The sequence below is a fragment of the Physella acuta genome, unplaced genomic scaffold (genome assembly GCF_028476545.2).
Source record: "Physella acuta isolate Inbredline_101_S28 unplaced genomic scaffold, ASM2847654v3 ptg000788l, whole genome shotgun sequence".
Classification (NCBI taxonomy): Eukaryota; Metazoa; Mollusca; class Gastropoda; family Physidae; genus Physella; species Physella acuta.
In genome coordinates this window covers 216,516-230,538 of record NW_026732306.1, presented here as the reverse complement: position 1 = coordinate 230,538, position 14,023 = coordinate 216,516, and the positions used below count along the sequence as shown (strand labels likewise).

General features: G+C 35.1%; 1 protein-coding gene across 1 annotated transcript in view; it reads left to right on the top strand.

Moving 5' to 3' along the window:
• Nucleotides 1-5,150: 5,150 nt before the first annotated feature.
• LOC131950923 (transcription factor LBX1) overlaps nucleotides 5,151-14,023 on the top strand; it is a 48,889-nt gene continuing 40,016 nt past the window's right edge. Inside the window, exon 1 of the mRNA XM_059313137.1 lies at nucleotides 5,151-6,017. Within this exon, the coding sequence (XP_059169120.1) occupies nucleotides 5,183-6,017 (835 nt within the window). The 5' untranslated portion in view covers nucleotides 5,151-5,182. The remainder of the gene's footprint in view (nucleotides 6,018-14,023) is intronic.

The following is a 14,023-nucleotide window of genomic DNA, read 5'->3' as shown; positions in this document are numbered from 1 at the left end:
GTTTTTGGTGTAATTTCCTCGCGACATACCTCGGTGTTGTTTCAGACAAGTGGATCCTGCCGGGAGTTTTCTCAAAGTTCCGTCGTCGTATTGTTTGTTGACTAGACCTATCTACTAGCATTGGAGAGTTGTGTCTACCCGCTGGTAAAGTACTACACAGGATCACCTTGTTGTGTTTGCATTTTTAATTTCTTGGATTTATTTTAAAAACAATTTAAAAAACTGGTAAAGCCTTTTATTCTACGTCTCTGTTAAGTCTGTAGTCATTGTTAGGTTTAATTCCAAGTTTGCTGTTGTCTATTAGGCCTTTTTGTGCTTATATTATAATGCCTTGAATTAATTTTAAAATAATTAGGCCTATATATTAATAACGCCATTCACTCTACGTCTCTATTAAGCCTGTAGTCATTGTTACGTTTAATTCCAAGTTTGCTGTTGTCTATTTGACCAATACAATAAAATAGTAGTGTCGCTAGTATGCCTATTTATAATGAATATTTCTCAACCTTTATTAAACAATAACCGACCTACCTAAAAAGTTTTGAACGAATCGTATTTCCGATGACTATTTTAAACTATTTTTAAAACGCGCTGTTGTGCAGATCTACATTATATCTTTTGATAAGTAATGTTCTAAACCAGCTCTTAATTAAGCATTTGATTTGATAATTAAAGTTGTTAAAAAATTACACAATAATTAGAGTTCACACTTACCTTTCTTACGTACAAGTCATTTTCTTAATTACACTTAACTTGAAGATGCGCATTTCGTCATCAATAAAAACATAGGATACATAAGCCGCCGACTCCTGTATAAGACTGTACACACTCTTTTATTGTGATTAGTTTATCATACATACAAACACAGTGGTAATTAATAAAACAAAAGCTTAGTAGTTTTCTTTGTTATGCAAAATGTAACAAGTTAGTTGCAATATTAATTTTACATATCGCATTTATTATTTTACTTTAAGATGGACGGTAATAACTTATATACATATATATATATATATATATATATATATATATATATATATATATATATATATATATATATATATATATATATATATATATATATATATGACCGGCGTATCGAGGCAGTGATTAAGATGTAAATCCCGATGAGATGATTACCTGATCAATGAGCTGACCGCAGCTATCAATCAGGGACGAATAACTCACATACTTCGCCGTCTTACGCCGTCAGTTTCATACGACAGGGTGACGTCACCAATAGCTTACCTTACATCGACATACGCCCCCACCCTCCCCATCTCTTACCTCTACACCCCACTCCTCATCAAACGGTTATGTGATTGACGTGGCATGCATTACCACTTGAAGGAGTTCAATCTTAATTTGATAAATACGTCTGTTGTCGAATGTGTCGCCCGCAAGACATTCCGTCATTTAGATGTCATGATTAACAACTCTGTCAATTACTTAATATAAAATCCGTGATTAACAACTCTGTCAATTACTTAATATAAAATCCATGATTAACAACTCTGTCAATTACTTAATATAAAATCCGTGATTAACAACTCTGTCAATTACTTAATATAAAATCCGTGATTAACAACTCTGTCAATTACTTAATATAAAATCCATGATTAACAACTCTGTCAATTACTTAATATAAAATCCGTGATTAACAACTCTGTCAATTACTTAATATAAAATCCATGATTAACAACTCTGTCAATTACTTAATATAAAATCCGTGATTAACAACTCTGTCAATTACTTAATATAAAATCCGTGATTAACAACTCTGTCAATTACTTAATATAAAATCCGTGATTAACAACTCTGTCAATTACTTAATATAAAATCCGTGATTAACAACTGTCAATTTAATCATGTAGATGACGTCATTAACAAATTTGTCAATCAAATCAAATGGATGCCGTGATTAAAAACATTGTCAATCACATCATATAGATGCTATGATTAACAACTTTGTGAATCACATCAAATTCATGCAGTGTCTAAGAACTTCGTCAATAAAATCAATCACTAATTATCGGAAGAATGATATTTAATTTATTCTTGAGTAACCAACTTCATAGTGCTACTTTTATCTCATTCTATATCCACGAAACAATTTAAAATGCTAAAAAAAAATTAAACGTGTATTATACTGTTAAATAGACACAACCAAAAGACAGCTATAAGTAAAACTATTTAAGACAAATACAAGTTTAATATATTTCATTGACTAGTTCACAGCGGCTAGAGTTGACAACATTAATGATCAAAAGTTGTATGTACCTAAATCGATTATTTTCTCAAACAAGGAGCTTTATTTTCGCCAAAACTGTTTTATTTATTTGTTAATGTTAAATTTTAAACATGCACTTTATACCTGCTTTTTACATAATTAGCTAACTAAACTTTAAAAAAAAAAGTTAAATACTCTAGTTTAAAGAAAGTTTAGCTTAATAGTGGTTAGCCAGACACATTTGACGTATTTGTAAATTGTATCACTAATGCTCACGAGAACGGTAGCTTCAATATGTTGGGTTTGGCTTGGATTAGGGCTAGTATTAATAGTTAAGCTTGGGGTTGAAGAAGTGTTATTGCTCGTATATTCATTGATGGCATATCTGTTGTTGGTATTTACCTTCTAATTCATAACAAAAAACGAATCAAGTAAATTATGTAAGTTTTAAAAAGTCAATATTGATTTGCTAAAATTCCGTTGTTTTTTTCTTAACACTATTGTGGCTACCAACAGTCCGCCTTCGGGAATAAATATTTTATATGGATGTGGCAAACTTATGCAAACACAGTAAGGCTAATTTATAAAACTACTTATACGAGTAAGGCTAATTTATATAACTACTGTATGTGGTTATAGCTGATTTACACACCTACTTTTGTATGATTATGGCTAAGTTGAACAACTACTTTATATGTGTACGGCTAAGCTATACAATTATTTTATATCGGTATGGCTAATTTAAAAAAACTATTTTATATAGGCATTGCTAATTTATACAACTTCTGTAAATGATTATTGCTAATTTATATGTCTTCTTTAATATAAGGATAAGGGTAACCAATACTTCAATATATATATATATATATATATATATATATATATATATATATATATATATATATATATATATATATATATATATATATATATATATATTAAATCTAGCTAACACAAACAGGCTGACAATCTAGCTAAAACAAACTCACTGCCCCCCCCCCCCTCCACCCCAACAAAAGAAACCATCGTTGTCCTTTTGTTTAAACCGGTCTTATGGTGCCAAGTGTTCTCAGCGACCCCCACCCCCAGCCTCCCCCACAGCCTCACCCCCTCTCTGTATTTTCGTGACATGTTTTCAGCTATTAGATTAAGGTCTTGACAAAAAAAAAAAAAAAAAAAAAAAAAAAACACATAAAAAATGTATTTCCCAGCGATGAGTATTTAATTACGAATTATAATTGTGTTAATGAAATGGGGGTGTTATGAAATACAAACGATCCCCATTGTGCTTGTCTGCACATAATATTCTTGTTTGGCTAATCTGTTATAGTTTGTTCGTTGTGTTATTGTATGCACACTGTTATTGTATACACTGTGTGTTATTGTATAATGTGTTAATGTATACATATAGTATTCATGTTTACAAATTCTGTTATAGTTTGGTCGTTGTGTTATTTTGTGCACACTGTTATTGTATACACTGTGTGTTCTTGTATACACACTGTGTTATTGTATACACACTGTGTTATTGTAATCACTGTGTTATTGTTTGCACATATAGTTCATGTCTGCACATTGTGCTATAGTTAGCATATAGGCCCATTATTATTGTGTGCAAACTGTGTTATTATCTGCTCATAGTATTCATGTATGCACATTATGCTATTATTAGCATACAGGCCTACCGTTATTGTAAGCTCACTGTCATTATTTGCACCAGTGTATGTTTATATTTAACTTTTAGACTTTCCGATTAAGTAAAAAGTTTGGAAAAAAAAATTACCTGCAGCATGCTACTGCATTAATCTAAATGTTTAAGAACAAAGATTAATTATTGTAATGACTTTTTAATCACACCACTACAGTTTTAAGACATAGGGCAGTAGGATTTCTATACCGTTAAAATGGAATTAGGAATTTTGAGGTTTCCTTAGATGCAACTTTAAAGCTGTATGATAAATCACTATTTGGTTTAACTTTGTTTACATTTACTATTCTAATCCGTAATTCCAACAAGATTCGTGCGAATTCTCTTTGAAGTTGCACAATTCTGAATAGTCGAATCTGTATAATTTATATTGTCCATTTAGTATAATTTCTATTGCAAGCTATGTTTAAAAAAAAAAAACAACTTTCCCAGATAGTTTTTAAAAAATGTTTATACATTAGAATACTTATGATAAATTCAGGAAAAATAATTTCAATTTTTAATTATAAATTTTCCATTACTGCATTGAACGCTTTTAAAAGTCTACAGATTAAAACACATCAATAACTCGTAGGTCGACTAATTATATTTCTATGTCGCATTATGACCTGAATTTTTACCGAAGTCAATTAATTATTTACCTTTTGTAGTCAAACAATGCATTATTAGCTTACACACTAGATCTAGGTGATGTTTGTTGGTTGGATCTATGTCTGCGGAGATTGTTATACAATATGAATCAAAAGTTTATTTTTACACGGTATCGATGTTAGGTTTAAAGTTTCAGGTTAGGTGGATACAGGTTCGGAGTTAAATTTAGACTAACGACCCTTAATATGCACTGCCAGTGATCAAAGATAAACCGCTTACCTGTCATTAGCATAAGCAAACCTGCATCTGTTTACAACGTTCCGCTTGAATTGACAAACTATGAAGAAGGGTTGAAAGCAAGCATTGTTATAAGGCACACATCTTTGTCCAGCAATATACTGCTCTGTTTTTTTCTGGGACTACATTACGTACCTACGTCTATCTTCAGAGACTTAGATTATTCTTTTTCCTCTTTTTTTTAATTTTTAATTTTTTTTTTAATTTTTTTTTTTTTTGAAATAGCAATTTTATGACTGTCAAGTTCTCTGATTTGTTTTCTTTGTATGTGTGATTCACTGTTGTATATTGATTCTGATATCGATGATTTTCTCCAGGTGACCGGGGATTGGAGACCCTAAAGCTGGGTACCTGTTAGAATGACCATGTCCAAGGTGGAGGAAGATGAGGGTCGAGACAACTACGAGCCCATCAAGCGACTGGCCATGGTTCAAATCCAACCGCCGCGAAACCCTTGCAAACCTTTCACATCGTTCTGCATCAAAGACATTCTGGGGGCTCCCAACGCTGGAGCGGAGGATAAACACAACTCGTTTGAGGACCGCTCGAACACCCAAAGCCAAGCGCACCACAAACCCCACAACCACCAGACACCACAACGGGACAACCACCACCCCAGACACAAGACAGCGCAGCGTGCGACAGAATTAAACAGGCTGCACGCTGACATGAGAAACAACAGCGGGCAGAACGTGGCTCGGGGTAGGAATTCCTACAGCGGCAAAGAAGGCCAGCTGCTGAACCTCTGCAAATCTGAATACAGCCGTGAGAGCTTCAGAGCGGCGCTGTCCATCAGCCCGCCCCTCCGGTCTCCTATCAACGGCCGGGGTAAGTCCATGCTCCCGGGGCTCCCCTCCCCTTTACAACAACTCACCCACAGGAGCATGTTACACCTCAGCCCTCAGACCAAACCCGTCAACCTGACCACGAAAATTGTCCGACCTTGGGACAACCTTGACCCGGAAGAGACCTCCCCGGTGTCTATCCGCACCTCCTCCACGCCCTGCGCGGGCGCCATCCTCACGGCCAGCGAGGCGTCGTCCGATGACGAGGACGAGGAGATCACTGTGGACGACGATGACCCTCCTCCTAAGGTGATACCCACCAGCAAGAAATCGTCAGTGTCGCCCCTGGACGCGCTCATGGCTATGACCAGCAAAACTTTTGAAGGCCTTGAGGGGTCAGGCTCTGCTGGTGAGTCTTTTTATGCTAATTTATTTCTACATTTTCAAACTTCTGCTGTGAGCACTACTACCTTATGCACAAACCAGACCAACATCAACAAGTAGCTTAATATCTAAAACTACATCAATAAACCAATTTTAAATGTTAATTCGTCTTAAAATGAAAACCAAGTTAAAAAAAACAAAACAAACACTACGCACGTATATAAAGTATACATCAATTCTATTTATAGCCTACACATTTTTTTTAAAATCACACATAAAGGATAGTAACAAATATACAATAACACAACATTCCACCTTAAATTTAACACAAACATAACATGGATCAAAAGGTATTTCTCATCGTTAGCAGCAAGATACCAAATTGGCCTGTACATTTAATTAATTTAATTAATATATAAATATGCCAGCAGCTTCACGTAATAATACACCCAATTAGTTAACTGTTTTAGAAAATTACGACTCTGGTTTTTAATTATTGTACACACGTTAATACAATGACCGGCAGAATAGTTTTAATGAAGGTAAACAACCATAGCAAGCATTACAAATGACGAATATACCCGCTAATAGACATTATTTTAATGCTATTATACTAGTTCTTGTTAGATTAATTCCTACCACTGTTACTTACCAAGACATTAACTAAACGGTACATGAAAATCGTAGCTAGGTTTCGATACCGATTATAATTCACAGCGAACGGTAAACCAACAAAATATCGATGATTTTTATCTATCGTAAACATCAATGACTATGAATAATATCGAATAAACATAAATATACGATATCAATCACAATTCACAGTCAACGATACATAAATACATTAATTAAATGTTGTTATACTGTTTAGTATCATTCATCTATTGTAAACAAATTTATCACCGAATGGCTTCAAATAAATATTTTAAAAAGCTTTCGTCTTTCAAATTAATTCATTACGATGAACAAGAAACAAACTTACCTATACCATTCTAGATTACAAATTTATAAAGAAATTAACTAAACATTATTATTGATTTACCTTTGTATATGTAACAATAATATTGGAAGCATCACCCACTACACATCAAAAGAACCTTAATTTTAGCTTGTACATATAGCACTAAAACATCAATACAAAGCCTCACTTACCATACATCAATACATTTTAGCTTGTACATACAGCTTTAAAACATCAAAACTATTGGATGCCCCACTCACACACATTTTAGCGTGTACATATAGCCCTAAAACATCAATACAAAGCGTCACCCACCACACATTTTAGCTTGTACATACAGCCCTAAAACATCAATACAAAGCGTCACCCACCACACATTTTAGCTTGTACATACAGCCCTAAAATATCAAAACTATTGGATGCCCCACTCACACACATTTTAGCTTGTACATATAGCACTAAAACATCAATACAAAGCCTCACTTACCATACATCAACACAACATTTTAGCTTGAACATACAGCCCTAAAACATCAATACTATTGAATGCCCCACTCACACACATTTTAGCTTGTACATATAACACTAAAACATCAAAACAAAAAGACACCAATTACACATCGATAGAACATATTAGCTTTTAAATACAGCCCTAAAACATCAATACTATTGGATGCCCCACTCACACACATTTTAGCATGAACATACAGCCCTAAAACATCAACACTACTGATGTACTCACCTCTCACGCAAAACGTTCACGTTACCCGACACCAAACGTGTGAGACAGTGAAAAAAACAACACCCCACGTTTACTTGAGTCTCATCTTTCCCCAGACGTCCGCAAGTAGCAATTGTCGTCTGCGCATAAATCTACTGCCATCACCTATACAGGTGATTGATCTAAAATCCTTGTAAAATAAAGTGCAGTCGCCTAGTTTTTTAAGTCACGCAAACAACCTATTTCTAACCACAAGGAGATTTATTTTCTAAAGATCAATGACTTACAACGAAAACTTAAATTTCGTAGTTTTTTTTTTTTGATAATGAAAATAAGCGACGTCATTATCAATTTATGCATTCATCAATCATCAAAAATAATTTTGGTATTTTACGACTTCAATTATTTTCTCAAGCAGATAAAAAAAAAATTATGGTTAAATCAGTTAAGGTTTTTTATTTTTTATTAAATATTTGGCATAGAATGCATTAAAAATCTGGCCATATCAAAAGTATCAATACGTCATATATTTTCAGCAAGTGGACGATCGTGCGATATGTCACTTGAAATTTTTATGAAGTCATTCATGGCTCCCGTATTACGGTGGTCGCGGAGGGCAGGGGGGGGGGAACACGTGTTAGTTGGCTTTCGCCGAGAGGGTCTGTTCGGTCTTGTTAGACGGGCCATTCATTACAAATATAAATACCATTTGGGCACAGCCGTGTCAGGCCGGCACAATGAACCGGAGATTACCGGCACGAGATACTAACATATGGCTTGATGCCGGTGTACAAGAGCTTGTGCGCGCCTTTCTTGGTTGTCTTGAATCTTGGATGGGCCGACTGTACCGGTGCGCACCTAAAACTATCACCCACAACACCAGTGCGCACCGACGTGCGAACGCGTGGGGTGTGCAAGTTTACGAACACCGCGGCTACTGCAAGGTCATTCTCATAAAAATGACAGGAATTCGTCCAGATGGTTTGATAAAATTCTCACTCTCGCGGGTTTTTTTTTTTTTTTTTCAAGTGGTTCTCGCGAGATTGGACTGATATTTCGTGTGGATAGGCCATCTTCACGCGGTCAAACTCTACCTTAATAGACTGGTTAACGTGCGAGAAAGGGTTGGGGGGGGGGGGGGGGGGGTTAAAGGATAAAGGTATATACTTCAGAGTATTAACGGTCCGCGAGGTTTGGAGTGGTCAGCCCAGGCAGCTGAAAAAGTGGTTAAACAGATTTTTGCCGATTCCCACCCTCGGCTCTAGCGCCGGGCCAGCAACGGCCCGCGGTCCGACGGGCTTTCCTTTGAAGGTCTGAATTCCTCTAGTGTATCGTTTCCCGGGTCGCTGCACCCTGGGAGGCGAATCATAAATCTCAGACAGTTTATAGTATGTTTAACTGGCCAGTGGTCAGTTTTTTTTCCTTAATAAAGTTTTTTTTTTTTTGGCGTGTGTGTGAAAACAAATGGTGGTCTTGACTTCGTGACCCTTGTTAGCGAACTTAACCCTAGCAATAAACATTTTAGTATCCTCTTTGAGTACCGGCGTGCCATACATTAAGCTACATTAAGAACTTAAAATTGCGGTGAATTTAGTGGTCTTAATGTTGTAATAAAGCTTTTATGAAACTCAATGTTTTGCTTACATTTTTTATTTAAGTTGAAGGTTTTAGAATTAAATCAAGTTTTATATATTTTTTATTTGTTTAGGATTTTAAAAAAAGAATTTTCCGTTGAAATTTGTGTAAGAAAAATAAATGACAAAATAGGTTTTTAAATATTTTATTGTTATTTAGAAGAAAAGATTTTCGGATTTAAAAAATTCAAGTGTTTATATACAACCAAAGCAAGCTTTAGCTATTTATCCAGTTCAATGGCCAACAGTCTATTACTTCATTTTCTTTTGTCAGCAAAAAAAAATTAGAAAAATATAACATGTTACCGTGTTTAAAAATATTAACAAAAATAGAATATAACAGGTAAACATTTATTTTTTATTTTTAGGAAAATATATTTTTAAAAAATATAAACGAATTCCCCAGACTTGATTCATGAATTTGAAAAACTTTTCCCAGAATGACTTTCGACAAACTCTTGTGTAGACTGTAGTTAACGCTGTCTTGGAAAATATACTCTTACTAAAGACAAATGGTTAGCGCTTGAAAGATGTCTTGTGCCATTGTTCTGGAGCCAGAGACTCATTAAACTACTAAACACTAACTAAACAGTAACCAAAACCCTAACATTAGCATCGGCTGCGATAGACAGGAACAGTTTATAAAATTGTTTTTTTCTGTTTTGTTTCTGTATTTGCTAAGAGCAAGAGTTATGTTTTTATTTACTTGCCCGTGAAACGTGAACATTTTAGTTCACAGACTTAGGTCTAAGGTCTTGTTCTATCCATCAGTTTAACAATAGATAAATATGTTCTGTAAAGTAAAGTTATGTTTGTTCCTTACGGTGTGTATATATATATATATATATATATATATATATATATATATATATATATATATATATATATATATATATATATATATATATATATATATATATATATATATATATATATATATATATATATATATATATATATATATATATATATATATATATAAGGATGTAGTTTGCAAAACGCTAGCATTTAAAGACTTCACCACATTACGAAGCGTCTTAAAGGAAATATAATTTAAAAAACTGTTGACTTTCACAAAGTAAAATTATATTCTGAGTTAAGTTAAATTAAAGGCCATTTAGAACTGAACTAACATCAACGTTCTAATTGGAGCTTGCATCTTATTTAAAACTATCTTAAACTGATCTGGTATTAAAATTACTAAGTCGACATTTTCTCCATGAACTTAGTCTTTTTTTAGAGCCATATACATTAAAACATTCATAATTTAACACAAAAAAAATAATAATTAATTACCTGCTACTTAATTGTTTAAAATATCAACAACGCAGCGCAAAATAAATCTTGGTAATGGAGTTATTGCCTTGCTTATTTCCCTTTAATTTAAACAAACCAAATTATTTCCCTTTAAAAAAAAACTTATAATTTATTCAGTATCACATGGTAATAAGCCCGCAAAGCTTACGGCTAGCGGATTGTAAATGTCTTCTCCCGTTCGTCCCCCCTCAACGCTCTGCGCATTCTTTAACGTGGCTTTCTTGTAATTAAAGGCAAAAAGAATTATTTCGCTAATTGCTCTATTATGAGCTTAATAAGATGGGGTTCGTGTGCCGGCAACAGTAGCCATTAATCCGACGCTGGGTCTACCGTTATATACTGGGTCCCGGGGACATAAATTGTGGTCAGGTTGGGAGGAAGCTCCTAGCTCAGAACGTGCAGAAAATTTTCTATTCGTCCCGTCTTATGACGACTTCAAGAAAAAAAAAATGTTTTGTTATTTCATTAAAATTTTATTTCTTGTTTTGTATTATATGCAATTTTTTAGTACCATTTATAGACAAAAAAATTAATTAAGTTGTGTGTGAAAATAGATTCGGATTTTAATTTTGTACATGTTGAAGTGCGTTAAGGTTCAATTCTTTTTCGCTTTTTTTAAGTCAATGTTTTAAATTTTATAAGTCAAATGCGAAAGAGAAATAAATATTTAACACATTCTCTACATTCGTAATGTTTTGATATGTAAATTTAATAAAATATGCTAATATATGGAGCACTGCTGATAATGTGAGATTATGCAAGCATAAGCAAGTCTGTATGAGTCGTGCATGCTATTTTCGTGAACATATTCTACTGATATTTCCTTTTGGCTGAACTGTTAGCGGAGTAAGATTATATAGGTGGGAAGACAGATATATTAAGACGAGAAAAATGGCCCGTTGAGGAAGGGTACAACGGGCGCTAGGCTGATAGTGCTGTCTCTTTTCTCTAAACTAAAACCAACCCACCCCCCCACACACACCACCCCCACCCCACCCCCCACCCCCACACACCACCCCCACCCCCACCCCACCCCCCACCCCCACACACAACCCCCACTCCCACCCCTCACCCCCACACACCACCCCCTCCACACACCGCCCCCCCACCCCCACCCCCCAAAAAAAAAACATGTCTACCGTCCCATTCAACGAAATATAATTATATACTTTTTCCAGTGTCCGCCCCCTCCCAGAAAATTCTACCCCCGCCCCCGAAAATTTCAAGTACCCCCCACCCCTCTCCGGGTAGGAAAAAGTCTGAAAGAAACACTGAAACCAACCCACCCCCCCACACACCACCCCCCACCCCCCCCAAACACCACCCCCCACCCCCCCACACACCACCCCCGATCCCCCCCCCACCCACACACCACCTCCCCCCCACCCCTCCACCACCCCCCACCCCCAAAAAAAAACATGTCTACCGTCCCATTCAACGAAATATAATTATATACTTTTTCCAGTGTCCGCCCCCTCCCAGAAAATTCTACCCCCGCCCCCGAAAATTTCAAGTACCCCCACCCCTCTCCGGGGAGGAAAAAGTCTGAAAGAAACACTGAAACCAACCCACCCCCCCCACACACACCACCCCCCACCCCCACCCCACCCCCACACACCACCCCACCCCCCACACACACACACCCCCCCACCCCTCCACCCCCCACCCCCCCCCCCCCCCCCCTTCCCCAAAAAAAACATGTCTACCGTCCCATTGCAAGAAAACCACTTTTTAGATTAGACACATTAATTAGGCGGTAATTTTATTATAGAGTATCGATGAGGAAATTTCTTTTGAGTTGGGGAGGGGGGGGGCTCAGACGTTCTTACGCGGGGGGTGGGGCTTCGCCCCTACCCGAAGAATTGTATGCAAGAAACTCTTCACGCAAACCATTTAGATTAGACAACATTTCCTTGTTTTCAATGTTTACGCGACAATCAATGACGTCATATGACTGTGTGCACTCTCTGGTTTGAGATTATGTTCTACTCTACGCTAAATGTGTCGACGTCATATTTCGTTTTTCGAATTACTGTGCATGTTTTTATTTTGCTTGTGTTTTCTCTAGAGCGTTCTTGTCAGATAGATAGATAGACAGACAGCGAAACTATTATATAGAATTATACTTGTATGAAGACAGACAGTTAAGATTAGACTTGTGTGAATTCATAGACAATATGGTTTTTGTGAATTCATAGAAGATATAAGATTATAGCTTTTATGAAGTGACTAACTCAAATTACAGAGAACGGGTGTGAATATACATATATATATATATATATATATATATATATATATATATATATATATATATATATATATATATATATATATATATATAGGTATCTATATATATACTTTGTAAAAATATATACAGAAGATAATTGTGTCGACAACTCAGAATTATATATATCAGTGTCACTAAAGGTCTATTTTTACAAAGTGTATTACTTGCTTTAAAAAACAAACTAGATGTGCAAATGAAATCAATCATGACAAAATATAAATAAAATTAAATCTGTTGTGTTTCGATTTCCGAGCCGGCTAAAGAAAATAGAAATATGAAACAAAAAGTGTCGCGTTAATTAATTAACGCTGGATCTGCGCGGCGCTAGCACCTGGACTTAATTAGAGCATTTGTACCTGTCATGTTGGCCGCATACAAAAGGAAAAGTAGACATTAAAAAAGGGACGAAACACGAATTTGGGTGAGGGTTACAAAGATGCATTCGTCCCCGCTCTCTCAGAACGAGAAACAAACGATTTTTCACGGAAATCCTGCAATTTTTCATTTCACGGCGCATAACGTGAAATAGAAATAACAATTCAACTATGGTAAACTGTGCTTTTTGCTATAGTATGCGAAGAACAGTTAAGTGCTCTAGCTGTCTTTTATGTGAATGATATTGAATCTGTTAATACTAATAAAAAATATTACTATAATTTAAAATAAATTAAATCATCCTTGCAAAAAATGTGATATATATATATATATATATATATATATATATATATATATATATATATATATATATATATATATATATATATATATATATATATAAATGCTCATATTGTTGTTAAAACAAAGCTAAACGCAATATAGTGCATCACCTAAGGTGTCGTCCATAAGTGACGTCAAGCCACGCTTTTTAAAAGGATTGTTACTACCCTTTATCCGACATCACACACCGTCACAAAATGACGTCGCCTTTCTATCTGCCAACTAACTTGAAATCATCGATTTCTCGATTTCTAACTAATTTCTAACTAATATACTAATCAATTTTTATAACAATTTCCAAAAAAAAAAAAAAAAAAAAAAAAAAACTTTCTACAAACGCGGATTAAAATTTTAAATTAAAGTTTTTAACATTATGTCTAACAATTTAAACCCC